This window comes from Zonotrichia leucophrys, chromosome 3, assembly GCF_028769735.1.
Source record: "Zonotrichia leucophrys gambelii isolate GWCS_2022_RI chromosome 3, RI_Zleu_2.0, whole genome shotgun sequence".
Lineage (NCBI taxonomy): Eukaryota > Metazoa > Chordata > Aves > Passeriformes > Passerellidae > Zonotrichia > Zonotrichia leucophrys.
Window position 1 is genome coordinate 93667442 of NC_088172.1, and position 17671 is coordinate 93685112.

General features: G+C 44.8%; 2 protein-coding genes across 3 annotated transcripts in view; one reads left to right on the forward strand and one right to left on the reverse strand.

Annotated features, from left to right (window-relative positions):
* The window catches only part of CLIP4 (CAP-Gly domain containing linker protein family member 4), a 31660-nt gene extending 31336 nt beyond the window's left edge, over positions 1-324 (reverse strand). For both annotated transcript variants that reach the window (XM_064709338.1, XM_064709336.1), the window contains exon 1: positions 250-324. The gene's annotated coding sequence lies outside the window, so the exon portion shown is untranslated. The remainder of the gene's footprint in view (positions 1-249) is intronic.
* An 8148-nt stretch (positions 325-8472) lies between these two features.
* Positions 8473-15534, forward strand: PCARE (photoreceptor cilium actin regulator). Its single transcript, XM_064707055.1, has 2 exons — positions 8473-12194; positions 15405-15534. The coding sequence occupies exons 1-2, from the start codon at positions 8473-8475 to the stop codon at positions 15532-15534; spliced, it is 3852 nt and encodes a 1283-aa protein (XP_064563125.1).
* Positions 15535-17671: the final 2137 nt, after the last annotated feature.

The following is a 17671-nucleotide window of genomic DNA, read 5'->3' on the forward strand; positions in this document are numbered from 1 at the left end:
CTGAGCCGGGGGTCTCCGCAGGGACAGGCAGTGACACCGCCCGGGCCGCGCCCGCCCCCGGCCCCTGCGCCGCAGCCCAACGGGGGGAGCCAGGCCGGCCGCGGCCCGCCCGCTGCGGCGGTCCCTGCGCCGCCACCCCGCCCCCGCGACGCGCTGAGCGAGGATGGGAAGCGCCGGGAGGGCGTTAGGGAAGCACCGGGAAATCACCGGGAAAGCACCGGGGAAGCGCCAGCCCCGCCCCAGCCCTACCTGCTCCCGGCCGAGCGCACCGCGCCGCCCGGGCCCGCCCGCAGCCCAGGGAGCCCAGCGAGGCACCGGCCCCGCCCACCGCGGGGCCAACCACGCCCCTTCCTACCCCTCTGGCCAATGGGAGGCCAGAGAGCCCCACCCGTCCCCGCAGACCACGCCCCCGCGCGCGGCGGCCGGGCGGGCGCGGGAACGCTCGGCGGGAGCGATGCGGGGATGGATGCGGGGATGGGGCCGCCCGCAGGAACCGGGCTGGCACCCACGCGGCACCACTGGCACGTTTCAGCACTCGGCTCAGACGTCGAGACTCCCCGGCTGTCTCAGTAGTGGAGGATCCCCCAAAGAGGATTTTCAAAGGGTGCTCGTCCCGTGGTGTAAAATCTAATGAGGAGCTAAATGCAAAAATTGGCACTCTCCGGGAAACTCCTACGGTGGTAAAACCAGCATCGTACTTGAGCCCAGGCTGCATGAAGGGAATTCGAAGTGGATAAAACCTCAGCCAAGTCCTGCTATGTTTACAATCAGGTCATTGGTGTTGTTTTTCCAGTGATGATATTAAAAGGAGTGGGGGCAGGACAAATAGTAGGAGTGATAAGGGAAATTCCACAAGTGGAAGGCTGGAAAGGTGAAGAGTTGCAAATTCTCTCAGTTCCCAGAGACTCCAAAACAGAAAGAAGGAGTGCATTGAATTGCAGTTGTGAGAGTAAACATGATAGCAGATGGCTACGAAAAATCTAGGAAATTCTTCCACTTCTAGAACATTACATACCTTGGAAAAGGCAGAGAAACCATGTTCAGGAAAGTGCAGGGCTGCTACTTTCACCTCAAGGCTTCTGAGGTTCCAACTCTGTATAAAGACAAGCACGTAAGCAAGATCAGATGTGAGCGTTGAACTGGCAGTCGATGTTTGCCCTTTTTGAGATGCTTGGTGCCCTGGGCAAAGGAAATGTTTTATTGCTGATACTGAATAACAGACTTCAGTGAAGAGCCTGGAATGGAAATTATTAGTCCTGGAGAAGACTAATTTCTGGAGAATTCTCTTGGACTTTAGGAGAACTTCAATGAAGCACAAGCACAGGGGGAAACAGTGTGAAGTAGTGTTGAATGCAAAGTGCTGAGCTGAGGAAGGCTACTGATGACATCCTGGGATATTATCCTTGGAACTAATCTGTGTTTCATGTTTTCCTTTAAAGTCTTTTGGAGAAAAAAAAAAAAAACAGCAAACTGATGAGATTAAAAAAAAAAAGCAAAAAGGGAAGAATTGCTGTTAGAAAGGAACGAACTGATACAAGATTGGGATATGGGATCATTGTATGGAAGTAACTGAGGAACCAAACAATGCCAGGCAGCTACACAAGGGGCACCATTACCAATATGAAGCAATGGCGCAAAAATCAAACACTCATCTTGGGATGTGCAACTGCAGAGTTGTGGCAGGGCAGTGAAACATCCGTGATGTGATGTCCAGCAGGTCTGGCCATCTCCTTGAGCAGTCCCATATTGCTGTGAGCACCCTTCTTCAGCGAGCAGCAGCTAATCCAGCCCGCCCAGAGAGGTCTGTGAGCACAGCCAAGGAAAAGAAAAGTCTGTGTGAGGAGTCTGTTACCAGAGCACAGCTTGTTTGATGAAAGCTGAGACACAGGATGCAGTTGCCATCTGCCATAAACCACGGAAAATGGGGTGTGAATTCAAAGGTGGTGTTGAATATGAGGACAAAACTGTGTGTGATGATTTTTCACACTAGAAAATGAAAGCAAGTGTGAAAAACGCCAATCGCTTGGTTTTGAAATTTTAAAAGTTTAGTTGTAATAAAATGCTTATAAAAATAGCAATATAATTAAGAGTAATAAATATTTGAACAATTGAGATTAGGACAATATGAGACAATAGAAACAAAGAGTTACACACAGTCCGGGTTCCTCTTTCTGGGCAAAATAAGCCTGAAAAAGGACACACAGTTAACAGAGGATTAACCCTTAAAAGCAATAACCTGTTGCATATTCATATACCTCATACATGATGCATAAATTCCATTCAATCACAGGATTCTGTCTGGTCAGTGTCAGCTTCTTGCTCTGAATCCTAATGGCATCTTCATATATGAGTGAGGCAGGAAGAAGTTCGTTTCTTCTGATAATGGAGCAATAAATTCTCTGAAAGATTTAGGTGTCCTGTGGCTGCTATCTGGTGCAAGTACCTCGTTCCTTTATTAAAAAATATCTCACATATATAGTTTCTATTTGAACATCATGATATAACCTAAAACTATATTTAACACACTACTTAAAAAAACTAATACAGCATAACTTTCTAACATGACACATATAATATTCATTTTACTATTTGTGAAAAGCTAATCATATAATACACATTTTTCACAGCAAGGACCTGACAAAGTGTTGCAGGTTCTAGAGGATCCTTCTGATCAGGCCAGCAATGGCAGAACCCCAAACATCTCAGCTCAAAGTGAGTCCTGAGTGCTGCAGCTGCAGAGGAGGCTGGATGGCATTGCCTGAAAACACCCTGCCTGTCTGCACTTCCACGTCTGGGCCCTGCAATGAGAATTTTAAAAGAATATATATTTAAACCACTTTCTATACCTTAGCGCATTGTCTTTTTCAGCCACTCCTACAAGCCAGGATGTGAATGCAAATAAAAAGCCTGTTCAGCCTATCCTGTCTGACTCATTTGGTGCCGCCATGGGCAGCAAGGCTGCTGAACACCTGGGCAGCTCAAAACAATGGGCTGCACCAGCTCTGACCACCTTGGGGGGAAGACAGGGAAGGAAACAATGCTTGTGAGCAACATTTTATACATTATTTCATTTCCTTGGGCAGAAATAGAGCATTGCTAAGCAGTTTGTGGTATTTTCAGGGTCCCCCATCATTGGGAGGAAATGATGAATCTGACTCCATGTTCTTAGAAGAGTAATTTGTTATTTTATTATATGATATATTATATGCTATGATATTATGTTATATGCTATGATATTAATGATATGATATGATATGATATGATATGATATGATATGATATGATATGATATGATATGATGCTATACTAAAGAACAGAGACAGGATACAGACAGAAGGGTAAAAGATAATAATGAAAAACTCGTGACTCTCTCCTCAGAGTCCAACAGAGCTTGGCCATCATTGGCCAATAAGTAAACAATCTCCAACGACATTCTAAAGCAGCAAAACACAGGAGAAGCAAATGAGATAATATTGTTTCCCTTTTTCTCTGAGGCTTCTGAGCTTCCCAGGAGAAGAATCCTGGGCAAAGGGTTTTTTCAGAAAGCGTGACAGTGACACCAGTTCATCTGCACAGATTGATGTATCAGAGGGAAGCAATCATTAGAATGGCTTAGGAAGGCATGGCAGCCTCAGTAGAGCCACTCTGGAGCAAGGCTTAGGGCAGCAGGGATGCTCTGACAGTGAGTGTGCACACACACTGTGCTTAGAGACACCCTCTGAGAGAAAGCCAGGGGGAATCCTGTGCCTGCCTCAGTTTTCAGGGAAAACCTGAGATGCTCTAGGCAAGGAAATCTACTGGGAGCTGGATGAGGCTGAATAGCTGCACTCTTTTCTGTAGCATCTTGGGATATTTTTCAGGAACTCAAATTCCTGGACCTCACTTCTGATCCAAAATCAATACTACCAGCTTCCATTAGGAAGTGCTGCAGCCTTGCCAGCAGTGAAATTGCCAGTCCCTCACCTGAAAGGAACTCGCTCTGAAATTGCTCCACAACCACAAACCTGCTTTCACTCATGAGAACTAATGTAAAAGCTGCCAAGGCCAGTAGATCCCTCTCCTTTTAATTTTCTAGATTTGCATAACTCTGGGAATTTATGCTTAAAGCCTTATGCTGTTTCACAGAGTTCTTTGTCCTAACTCTCATCTTTTGGCTGTCACTGTCGTACCCACTGAAACCAGCAGTGAATGCATTGGCTGGGGCAGACAGAAAGCACCTAAAATTTGATGGAATGCCTAGCAAAGAGAAACTCTGAATAACTCACAACACTTTCCAAAAATAACAGACTAATGTAAATATATCTCACAAAACTACTGCTGACCCGAATCATACAATTCTTCTCAACCCTTTTGGGTCACCTGTGATTTACCTCACACATCACTGTAGTGGGCAAGAACTTCTACATCCTCTAATAAGAAGCTACTCTAAGTTTTGTGACAAACTTCACAAGAAAATTTCATAAACTTACTTATTTTTCATTCTTTCCGTGTTCTGTAGCATGCTTAACCAAGTCATAGTTGTGGCTACATCCAAAGAAAGGTATTTCTTCTCCTTGATTTTAAACTCTGGTTTAAATGTGGTTTTAGAAGCTTAGGCATCTGTCTAAATTGATTGTAAATAAATTGTTGCCCCCCAGTGTAGCAACAGCCCTGTGCAGGCAAACCCCCCCAAAATTACTCTCTTCAATTTTCTACTTACATTTCTTCCTTCATTAATTCCTTTATGAAGTATTTTTGCTGGAGAGGGAAGCTGGTTTCCTAGCTGTTTTCAAGATTTTTTTTTATTGTTCTTCTGCTGTTTAAAAAATCCAGATGTCTTTGCAACACAGGTTTTTGAAAGCATTGGGGTCACATTTATAGCCTCATGCAATCAGAGTGCACCACTTTACTCAGAAGCTGGAATTAAAAAAAAAAAAAAAAAAAAAAAAAACACCAAACAAACAAACAAAAAAAAACCAATTCTGAGAAGTTTATCACTGGCCCAGAATCAAGATGAATTTTGTCTTTCACTTGCATCATCACCATTAGTAAAAGCTCTGTATAGCCTCACTGGTTCCTTTCAATTATTTGCAACTACATTTCCTTCAAACTATGGCGTTCCCATTCTTTACCACTGTCAACAGGTTTCCACAGGGGAAACAAAAGGAAGCTTCCTATGTGTCTCTAAAAGCAGAGGAAGGAGAGAACCTGCTCTGTATCCCAAACTAGTGTCAGCTCTGCAGGAGAGGCTGAAATAAAAAGAGACTATTTCTTATTTACTTAGTGCTATCTAGGCCAACAATATGAACAGCTCCCTGGTTATATTCAATTTGCTCACAAAAGAAGAAAAAGGGCATTTCTTTGAGAGCAAAATAGCTCTTTAAAATTGTTGTTATCACTCAAGTTCTCCATAATTCCTCAGTGAGCTCTTTTCCACAAATACAAACCTTGGATTTCTAAGACTTGGCATAATCATTTATGTGCATTACCTATTTTAGCCTCTTTTTTGTTGTTTGATGATGAGATAAAGTATTTTGCTTATAAATTTTTGGGAGGTAAAGCATTGGGATTTTTCTGAAGTGCCTCAGATGTATAAAGAAATATCTACCTACTTGGTAATAAGAGTATTGATAAGAAAAATGCAGCTACATGAGTATTTGGAAACAGGCACATCAAAGATCTCACAGAAGCTAATAAATCTGGTGCAACATTAAATAGTAATATTGCATATACATGCAGATAGCAATGAAAGCCAGGATAAAACAGATTTCTTGTTAAACTACATTTTCTATGAGCTTGGATCTTGATTTAGTAATAAATAAATAATAAAATGTGTATTGGTTTACTACTATTTTACTATTTTTTTACTACTATTTACTATTTTAAATATAATAAATTACTGCATAATTCATAACCATAAGCCAGGATTTTGCTGTTTTTAACCATACATTTATTTCCTGTGAAGTGTTAATGCGTGGTTTGAAAATAAGTAGAACAAAAATTCAAACAAAAGTAACATGACTGATCAAAGGCAAAGGGAAGGAGAAGAACTTCCTGAATACTGCCACCAACTCACAAAGAGTTAATTGTCAAAATTCCGAGTGTGAGCAATGGAGCTGCTTTGGGGAAAACAGACACCAGAGATTTCACAGCACAAATATTAAGCAGTTACACAGAGATGCCTCTCGAGTCACACTGGAAGCAGCAGAGGGGCTAAAAGTCTGTTTGCCTGTTCTCCTGAGCTTTGCCTGTTCTCCTGAGCTTTGCCTGCTCTCCTGAGCTTTCCTGACTGACTCTGGAGGGCTGCAGCATCCTGACCATCAGCATCACCAGGATGAAGCAGCTGCCTGAATCTGCTCCACTTCCCCACTTTGAACACATCAGATACATGCCCAGAAGGGAATACAGAAAGTGTTGGGAGGGTTCTGCACGTTGTGCTGAGACACAGAAGCAGCCAGAGCCTGAGTGAATGACTGGCCAGAAGCTGAGTCAGGAGCTTATTTATTACCTGATGCTCCCCAGAAAAGCCTTGTGGGAAATGACCATGTCATCATGTACATTCAGTGCAATGTGTGTGTTAGTGAAAAATTCCTTTGGAGAAAGCACATAGTGTTTTAAAAATCTTCCTGAGAATCCCCATAGTGCCTTCTTCCCTGTAAAGCAAGGTAATTTTGCTGCCTTTGCTGAAAAGATAAAAAGATTTGAACAGTAGGGCAACAGAGATTGCTGATCTTCCGCTCACAGATTGCAGCCCAGTCCTGAGGAATCAATCCTGTAAGCAGCTACTTACAGTCTGATAATGTTTCATAGGCTGGGCAGCACGTAAAGATTTTTGGGAATTGGGCAAGATACGCATGATCATGCAGGTGAAAATTTCTAAAAAGAAGCTGTAGACTTCTAATCAGCATTTGAGTTGGCCACTGTTGTCTGTAACCCCTGCAACACTGAGAAGAGCCACCTACAGGGAAAAGCTGTGTCTGGAAATTAAAAACATAAATCCATTTCGGCCAGTCTGAGTAGTTTGTTTCCCCTGTGGAAGAGGAAGAGGAAGGTTGAGGGTTGCTGCTTCCACATGCCACCTTTCACAAATAAATACTTGGAAAAGATAAGTAACTTCTGCCTCATCCAATTCCTACTTTGGCTTCCCTAGTTTCTCTTTCAGAGTAGCATTATACCATCCTGACCCTTGAAGTGATTCAAACAACAGCTTTTTATTTCCCTTCCCTTCCCTTCCCTTCCCTTCCCTTCCCTTCCCTTCCCTTCCCTTCCCTTCCCTTCCCTTCCCTTCCCTTCCCTTCCCTTCCCTTCCCTTCCCTTCCCTTCCCTTCCCTTCCCTTCCTTTTTCAGATATAGGTTTATATTTTTTAAATTTCTTAGTTTTTCTTTTTAGAGTCCTACCCCATAAAGCCTTGCATTTAAGAGAACTAAGCCCTGGCAAATGAAAAAGAAATAAAGGTAAGCAAGTCACTTTTGGGAGTTCAAATTTAATCCCAGGACATTCAGACAAAGGAAAAAAATAATTTTCATTCAATTTTTAATTTTAATTTGAAAATAAACAGTTTGGATCCACCAGATTCAGATGCTGTCTTAACAAGATATGCAAAACTTATTTTACTGAATTACTTAATTCAAATACCCTTGTTGTGCAGTTAGGATTTTCAGGTTGAGAAACTATCTAGAAAGGAAAAAAAAAATCAAGAATGATCATCTGAGAGGGAGGAAAAAAATTGCAAAATCTTGTTTGGAAGTTTTAGAAGGAAAAAATTAACAGCTTGGTCACTTGCAAGTAGGGGGGACATTTTGAAGACTCTCAATGCAAAAGTCTTAACAGGCATTTCTGACCCATTTGATTTCCTGTCTTTACTCTCCAGTGGGTACATCCGTGGTCAAGGTCACCCTTCTCTTAGTTAAGGAGCATCTCATGATGCTTACATGCCACGTTCAGATAGTTTGCCTTCAAAAAGGCTTCAAAATACAGCCTCTTCCTTTGGATCTCTGCATTCAATTCTATGTTATGTCTTTGCAACAAGGGAAAAAAGCAGGGACAGGAACCAAGTCCCTCTGTCCCCCAGAATACAGAAAAAAAAATCTGCCTTTATAAATACAACACTGATGCTGACTGGCTAGAGCCTGCTTACCCTAATGAGCTTAAAATCTTATTTGCAGGGAACATCTGTCAGGGCAGAAGTGAGGTACGCAAGCGCTCTTAATCCATTAGCTCTAAATCCAGCCGAGCTCTCACACTCCTTTTTTTGAATCAAAGAAGAAAACCCAAGTGGGAACATAGGATGGAACTGGGAACAACTTCCAGAGCAGATCCTATGCAATAAGCACATGGGATTTTAATGTGAGCAGCAAAGGAAACTGAGAACAAAACTGGGACCACGATGGAAAACTCCTGAGGCACAGGCCGGTCTGCAGCTCAGGATGACACAGTGAGTTTGATTTTTTTTTGTGTTCTGGATTTTTGATCAAAACTAAAGACGAATAAAAGATGGGCTGCACACCTTCTCGCAGTGAGACTGATAGCACTGCTGCAAGAATTGGTCTTAAGGCTTTGAATAAACCCAAAAGTGTTCTGCCGATTGATTCGAGAGATAAAGGAATCCCTCTGCTGGTTAAAGGTTCATCTTGCTACACTATTGATGAGTATGGGTTTCAGAGGAAGGACTACCTGGAAGAAGAGGAGGAGGATAGACTGTCAGAGCTGGACAAAAATGATAATGTGCACTTATCTTCCAAGGCTCATTCAGATTCCCAGATTTCCAGGGAAGACAAGAAAATCGAGAGGACAGCCACAGATGCTGAAGTCATTATGTCTGAGCTGATTGAGTCTCAAAAGCACATCACTGAGTCCATAGAGATCAGAAAGCAAACCTCCTGCGAATCAGAAGCATCGGCTTTCGTCTGGGATGACAGGAATGAAAGCAACGCAAAGCAAATCCCAAAGAAAGGAAAGAAGAAGAAAACTCATAAGCTGGCAAAGCAAGGTCAACCCAACAAAAGTAAAGAAAAGTCCATTGTGGCCCCGTGTGAGACAGAGAAGAAGGTGGACTTCCCAGAGCTGCTCGTCAAGGCTCACCAGAGTGCGTACGCCTACCTACACCCCAACCTGTCCAAGTATGAAACTATCCTGCACATGGCCAACCAGGCCACCCAGACTCAGCTCTTCCTGCAGCAGATGATCAGCTTCCTCGTGCTTCGCTTCGATGAAATCAACCAGCTCTTGGAAGAAATTGCCAACGATGGGGAAAATCTTCTCAAGGACGTAGGTGGGAATCTGGCATGGCCGGCGGAAAAGGACGATTTGAAGGAGCACCCTGATCTCCTGCAACAGCTACTGCAGTACACGGTGAACAAAATGCAGCTGGTGAGTGGGATGCTGGCCTCCCTCACGTCCAACGCCCTGCAGGAGACGTGCAGCTACCTGCAGTCTGCTGCAAGCAACCTGGAAGGCAAACTGAAGGCAAAGCAGAGCTTTGATGAGCACCTGCTACGGACGGTAAAGCTGCTCGAAGCCTCAACTGTGGGGTCCTCTCAGTCCCACGGTGATGACAGAACTCTCTGTTCTGAGGACAGTGGCATTGGTGTGGACAGTGAATCCCTCAAAGAGTTCAGTGCTCTCAGCCAGCATGGAGCACAGCCAGGTGAGTCCTGTGCACATGGACATCCATCCCGAAAGCACGCCGGGACCGTGAAGCGTGTGAGCATGGGCACCGCTGCTCCCCATGGCTGTGCTCCTGCAAGGCATTCTAAGGATGTGTTTCATCCATCTGTGCAAAGCAGGGAAACGACTTCTTGTCAGGGTGGAGTAGCAGAAGGCACGTCTACCACGTCCCAGTATGCAAGCTTGAGCAAAAGCCGTTCCCACAGCTCCTTGCAGTCTGATTCTACTCAGGAAGGTGAACATTTCAAAACCTGTGAATCAACAGATTTTCCTTCAGATGAGGATGAGGATGATGACGATGATGATGAAGAAGAGAGCACACTGGGGGAGGATGATGACAGCACAAGTTTATCAGAAATGGGGAAGGATGGTCTGCCGAGGTCCCTGTCTTCACCTGCGCTCACTGATAGCATTCAGAGGCAGTCCATCAAAAGGACAGAGAATGCAGATACAGAAGAAATCATTTTGAAGATGAAAGATGCCATCAGTGAAAAAATCAAGTTCGTCCCAGCTAAATCCAGGCGTAAGGAGTGGATAGAGGATGAGAGTGGAAGAGCCGTTCTAGCAAAGAGGCCCAGCACAGCAACAGGCAGACAGAGAAGGTTTGGGAAGCAGCGACGCTCCAGGTCAGAGGAGTCCCTCAGAAGCCAGGCAGAGGACCCAACTCTCCTAGAGCTTCAGAGGACTCAAAAAGAGCTCAGCAAAAGGCTGGAAATGTTGTACAGAAAGGATAGAGCTAACAACCTGGAGTCGTGGAAATCAAGAGCAGCACATTATCTGCAGGATGATCAAGTTACGTCTAGGCCCTCCCGCAAGCTGAAGGCAGGCCTCTCAAAAAATTTCAGCATCCTGCCCAACCAGGATAAAGTCCCTTTGTTCACATCTGATGAAAATCCTGTCCTGCTGAATGAAAAGAGAGTCAAGAAGCCTGTAATAGCTACTGTGCCTACCCAGGAGACATCAGGAGGCAAAGAAAATGAGCCTCCTGGAGCACAAACGTTGAGTGCCAGCAGCTGTACCCCTCGGCAGTCTGTCAAAAAGCTGATTGAAACCTTCAGTCCTACTGATGATCTTGCAAAAGCCAAACCTCTAAGATCCTTAGGACCAATAAAGTGCATCAGAAAATTTGGACTTCCAGTCATCCCACCCACCGCTCCCTTTCAGAGAGGCCTGGCACCTTTAAATCTTAAGCATCGCATTTCGCCAGTAGAAGACACAAACACCAATGATGTTTCTTCTAGCTTTCCAAATGCCTTCCTTCCTGCACCACCTGCAGAATTAAGCAAGAAGGACACAAAGGAAGAGACTGATGAAGACACTGAGAACCTGCCACCACCACCACCTGAAATGTTAATGGACACTTCTTCTGAAAATTTATCCGAGCCTGAAGAAACTGCAAGAACAGAAGGAAGCTCTTCGGAAGATGCCAAAAAGACCACCAAACCAGAACTGCATGCTGCTAAGAGATCACAAGTTTCCCCAAAAATGAAAGCTTCCCTTCAGTCCATCGACTTGCTGCCAAGCAAAAATATCAGTGGCCCCAGTGGGGTGACTAATAAAGGTCTAAGGAGCACCAGGCCAGGGGAAGAGAAACCACACCGGTACTCCCTGGAGCTGAACCCAACCAACGTGCGCATCCCCAGCCAGGAGGAGATTTTGGAAACCCAGAGGAAAGAGGCTGCGGATTTATACAAGCAAACCCATAAAATCATTCCTCTTCAGAACCCCAGTGGGGCTTCAACCCCACTCAGCAGCAGCTCAGAGAGCAAGGGGCCCGACCCACCTGCTCCATCATTGCCGCGCCAGAAGCACGGCTCTCCGGACCCGCTCCGGAGCGGCGACAAGGGCTCGCTGTTCACCAGGAGGGTCTCCCCAGCGAGAACTGCTCCCTCTTCCCCAACTGAGAAACGGCTCTTCAGCCCCCCAGCACACCACAGACATTCTCTGCACGCTTTCAGCAGCACCCAGCCAAGCTCACCCAGCGTGCAGAAGAAACCCAGTCCCCCATCCAGCCCCAGGGTGCCCAGCCCGCCTCTGCAGAAGAAGCTGCCCTCTCCACCAGCACAGCGAAAACCAGTCAGCCCTCCTGTGGGGCACAGGCAGGGCTCACCCACAGCACAGCGGCTGGCAGGCTCCCCTGCTCCATTCCCCAGCACCCCCTCCCCACCAGCCTCCCCATCTCGCTCCTACAGGGTGCCCAGGGCTGGGCTGGATGCTGGGGACGAGCACCAGCTCTCCTCCTCCAAGAGGGGCAGCAATGTCCGTTCCATATTTTGCCCGGCCACCTCTTCCTTATTCGAAGCCAGAGCTCCAGTGGCCCCCAGCAAGGGCCCTGCTGAGGTGGGCAGCCAGCCTGAGGCTGCAGCACAGCCCCAGAGGAGCAGCCTGATGCTCCAGCAGCCCGGGGACCGCAGCAGGAGGCTGTCCCTGAGCACCAGCCACCCACAGCCCTTCGTCAGGAGAAGCTTCTCTGATCGCCGCCCAGGGGCCCAGCCTCACCTCCCAGCTCCCCTGACAGCTGGCAGTGAGCCTGCACTTCACCAGGCAAGGTAAGGAACTTGGTGCCACAAGAGCAGACCTATAGCACAAGGTTGGCTTTCTAAACTTACAGTGGGAATTTAAAGCTGTTAAGAGGTTTCCTGGAAAGGTGTCCTGTCCATGTGCAGAAAAGATGGCTGGGCAAAGATAGCACTGTATGATCATTGTCAGTCCCCTCCAACTGAAAGAATCTGTTCTATTTTCTTACCTCAAATTTCACTAGACAACCGGCCTGAATGAAGGGAAGAGTTAACTTTCCATGGCTTGCTCAAGCCTTACCCTTACACATAAGCTGTGACAGGCATAGGGAAAATTCAGTGTTGGTTTCATGGCACAGAACTCCTCTTATTTGTGTGGGGGCTAAAGGCATCCACATTCAATTCCTAAAAAGCTCTGAAGTAGCCCTCAGATTATAAACATAAACATTTATGAGAAGATAGGCGTGTGCCAAGAGGAGGGGTGTTGTTCTATCATCACCCTCTAATCCAGTATAAACTGTTCATCTGAAAACTGTGGGAGAATGTTTCAATTCAGCTGGCAAGAATGAGAGACAGATAATATATAGGCAAGGATCTGTGTGGACAAAATTATTAGGCTGGAATTTTGAACTTCTTGTGCACACTTTTAGACCTAGGTGCTGATGTCAAGTCAGCTTGCAACAACCCAAGCCCAGTTTTCAGAAGCCTCCCGTGGCTACTGCAGATTCATTGCTCTGAAAAAAAAATCTAAACACCAACACATGCCAGTTCCATGTTTGCAAAAAGTGGTGGCCTCTTATTAAAAAAAATGGGCTTAGCTTTAAATTTTGCCTATCACGTAAGGAAAAAAAAAATCACTAAACCAAAATAGAAGTGGGTATTTGGGAATACTCCAAGATGTGTAACAGCCTGGAAGTACAGTGTTGTTATTCTAGTTTCTTAACATCTTAGGATGTGTAAGTCCATTAAGCTTTAAGCTTCTCTGGTAACCTTTCCACACATGAGCAGTATTTTTGCTCTTGTCCCAGAAGAGCTGCAGTCCCATGACTCATTCCCTTGAGGAGGGAGGGGGATTGCAAGATCAACCCCAAGAGGATGAAATTGCATTTATGGTTGCACAGGCACTCAGGGCACTGTGAGCACAGCGACAGTCACAGCACTGAGGACAGATTTCCAGGCATTCCCACCCCAAAGGCAGAATTAGGACTGAGTATCCCCTGCTGCAGTAGAGAAATGTGCTGAACAAAACATGTCAAAAACACTGGGAAATGCAAACTTTTGCATTCCCAGTTCTAATATTGCATTATAGTCTGACATTTTAATATTTTCTAAAATTCCTGTGCAGTGCTGCTGGGTTTTCTGTTATTTCTATATACTGTGTGAAGTCAGCTTTGTCTACTCCGGTGCCTGCCAGCAGAAATAAATGTTGTCAAAAGAGTTTTTATGCAAAACCTTGCAAGACAAAAGCTGGGGCAGTTTTATGGATGCATTTTATTTCTTTATTATAAATTGCTAGCTAATTTATACCTCAGTGGGTTGTATTATATTTCTATCATAGTCTGTCAGAGTATAGTGAGTAAAACAAAACAATTCACTGTAAATAAAATCATCCCTTTCATGAAAAAAGTCATATATCCTAGTGTTATGATCTACAAGTATTTTGGAATCATCCCAATGAACACCAACAGTAGTACCAGTCAGTTATCCTAAATTTACATCAACATAAGCAAAAGGGAAATTTAGACCATTAATTACCTCACACACTGATTTAAGATGCAATACACCACTGTGTGTTTTCTTACACCCAAAATAAGCTGCCTGGAGTAAATTTTATGGACCTTGCATTGAATGGCCTAAAATGAACATCACAGCCAATGGGCTGATGGGCAGAGAAGGACCATTTTGGGAGTGAACACAGGGAAAAAGCTCTGAGAGCTCTTCATATCACTCAGGTCCTCTCCCCCTGCTCAGCACTGGGGTGGTTGCCACAGCTGTGAGCCCCACATCACCCTGTGCAGATGCTGAGCCCTGCTCTTTAGCAGGTGCCTTAATAGACAAAGCACCACACTCTGATCCATCTTTCTCCTCCAAGTCCATTAAACAGCCAGGACTTTCCTTGCTTTGTAACTGACAGAGGAAAATCTCAAAACGTCTAAACCTAAAAGCAATGTTTGCATCTGGTCTCAAATTCACATCACCACACCATCACCACACAGCTGTCAGCGTCCTTTCCTTCATTCCTCCCCTGGCTTTACCTCTTCTTTCCAAATGTAACAATGCCTTTTTTTGGTCTGTGTGGTGTTTTCCTGTGTTATGTTTCTGTGTTATTAGCAGCTTCATTATCAGAAGGGTGAGAACACAGAGTCAAACCTGAGATACTATCAATCCTTCATAGGAAAAACATTCTGAAGACCACTGAGTTATCCAGTGTCTCCCATGCTTACAAATTCAGGGATATAAGAGGTTTATCCCCCGACTTTTCCCACACTAATTAATCACTTTATTATGCTATATTATTCTGTATTATATTACATTATGTTGCATTACATCTGAACTGAATCTGCCAAGCACTCAACTCTGCACACAACTGCACAGAATGTTGTGACTGTCACCCAACAGTCCCAACACACACACGCAAGGAAACAAAACACCATCACTTTGGGTAAACAGTGTCTATATTGCATTGTACTTTGGCACAAACACAGGCACAGCAAATGGTAAGAATTGTTTTCCTTTCTCTGAGGTCCAGAGAATGTGAAACCCAGAAATATTCTTGGGAAGAATTGTGCCTTGCTTTTCTCTGTGAAGAGAAATGTGGCTCAGAAATCGCTGTAACCAGGCTAGGCAGATGCACATCAGAGGCAAGAACTTTCCTTCCCTTCAGCAGCCTGAAACAAGACTTTTCACTCAAATCTGCCCTTATCTGCAGGGAAACCCAGCCTCACACCGATCCCCTATTAAACATACAAAATGTTTTCTTCTCAGGAGAGGTCTGGGAGGGGAGAGTACTTGGCAAGTACTTGGCAAGTGCACTTGGCAGGACAAGAGTAAAATCTGGATGGTGCACACAAAGAGTGTGTTCAGGAGGAGAGGGGGAATGGCAGGGTGGGGGAATGACAGGGTGTGGGCAATGACAGGGTGTTGTGCAGCCTTTGTGCTTCGTGGGTTAACATGCTTTATCTAATCAGTGCTGTTTTAAAAAGTCACGATTCATTAACCTCTTAAGCATCTTTCCTCCTGCAGCTCGGAGAAGAGCCCTAGGAAAGCAGGTGACTCGTGGAACAGCTCTGGGGCTCCTGAGAGCAGAGATTCCAGCAGATCCGCTTCCCACCCCGAGCTCTTCGTCGTGGGCCAGGGGCTGCAGAGGGACTGAGAGCAGGAGCGCCCCAAGGGCAGAGGCACAAGCAAGAACAGAGACCCCAGAGGGAGCAAACAGCCTTAGCCCAGCCTCCAGAGCACATCCTCATCTTCTCTTGCAAGGAAACTGTAGGATGGCATTGCACCAAAAACCCCAGACTGGGCTCAACAATCTAATGGAACTCCAGCCAGCTGCTCCTCCTGTCATGCCACGGCTTTGCTCAGAGATCCACATGGAGCAAAAGAAACTCTTTGTGGCTGGGTGAGTCTGAGGCAAATTTGGTTGATGAAGACAGGACCTATAGCCAAGTCCTTTTTTCCATGGTTTAGACAATAGATTTTTAAAAGCTAGCACAAATTAATCATTATTCAACACGTTATTCATTCAGTAGGTATCACATCTGTGTAAAATGTGACTTTTCCAGCAGGGAGGTAAAACCCTGAGCCAACTGAGTGTTACTGCAATTAAACATCCATCCCTTCAGCAAAGCCACATTTTTACCCTAGGAGTTTATCAACATGCAGGGAGAGAATAATGTCATATATAAGTTAAAACAAAGCAACCCATTTTGAAGGGAAAAAATTAGGGATCTTACTTCCCAAAAAAAGCCTTTGATCTTCTAAATCACCTTTGATTACCAGATAATCTTATCACCTCTAGTTTCCAGGGTACAAGGCTTAATCCTGATTAGAGTAGTTTTGCAATCGCCTGATCAAACAACATTATAAATCACAAAGCATCTAAGGACACATTTATCTAAGGATGCATTTGGAGGTTTTGTTTGGGTTTATTTTTCTTTTTTTTTCTTTTTCTTTTTTTTTTTTTTTTTTGTAAAAGAAAAAACATGCCATCATGGAGAATGCTGTTCTCCCTGAAAAACTTTTATATTTTTTATTCTGATTTATGCAGTTTGAGGGTATTTGTTGTAATTTCACTGGATAGTCTAGGCAGATTCTTGTTAATAAAAACACAAATTATTTAGTCAATTAATCCTAAGATTTTACAGCATTCACTACAGTCTCAAAAATTACTGGATCTTCCTCACCTAACTGATATGTCATCATGGTTAAGATGCAGATTTTAATTAATGTAGTTTCGGTTACATTTGACATTTCATCTACAACTTTAGGATCTATTTAAAAAATTAATAAGAATCATTAGATCAGAATAAGAGCCATTAAAAAAAAAAAAAAAGCCATTTGTATCATACTTTGTTAGGAATACTTTAAATTTTTTTGCTACAGCTTTCATCAAGGTGGTGTCTGGGAACTTCACCTTCACACTGCATTTTTACCCTTCCTGCCCACCTTCCTGATGGGGGAATGGAGCTTCACCTCCTCCAGGACAAGGGTTGTTCTCTGGATACTGAACTCCTGATTTTAGTCCCGTGCCTTAACCACAAGCATCTCCCACCAAGTGCACTGCCATTTTGCACCACGGACACAAGGAAACCTTAATTATTATGTTTAAAGTGGGGGGGTTTGGATATAGACAAGCAGTGAATAGATGCTTTGGGTGGTCAGGGGTTTGTGAGCTTAAAGAGGCCAAGCCACACAGATCCAATCCACTGTGTAATCAATCACACAGGCAGAGGCACCACCCCTGCCAAGCTGGAAAATCACCAGGCAGATACTGCAAAGCTCACCAGCAGGGTAAGCTCTTCAGGTTAGCCCTCCCCTCATCAGAAATGCAGTTGTCTCCCTCCTGGGTAAGAATACAAATGCATTTTTGCATGCATTTTGGGTTGGTTTGTTCTGCTGGCAGTGAGCCCCCAGAAGAGAAGCAAACCAGGAACGTGACAGCAGGAAAGTGGCACTTGGCATGCCTGAATGCAGCTCTGCAGAGGAAAACAGAGCAGAGCTTCTCCTCAGCTACTGCAATCAGTTCATCTCTTTATGGCTTCATGCTGGAACTCCCCAGCACCCCTGATGGGGAATAAGAGAAAATATAAGAGAAAATATTTACATCCCTCAAGCAAGAAATTCTGCTGCGGCAGCACAAGGGACAGCACTTCAGCAGTCAAGCTGCAAACCTCCTCCCACCACATGTGCTCTCTGCAGTCAGCCAAAGCATCTTTGCCCAAAACCAGGCTCCCTTCGAGGGGTGTGCATGGGCTGCCATCCTGGACTTCATCCCTCCCTGCTCTGACCGG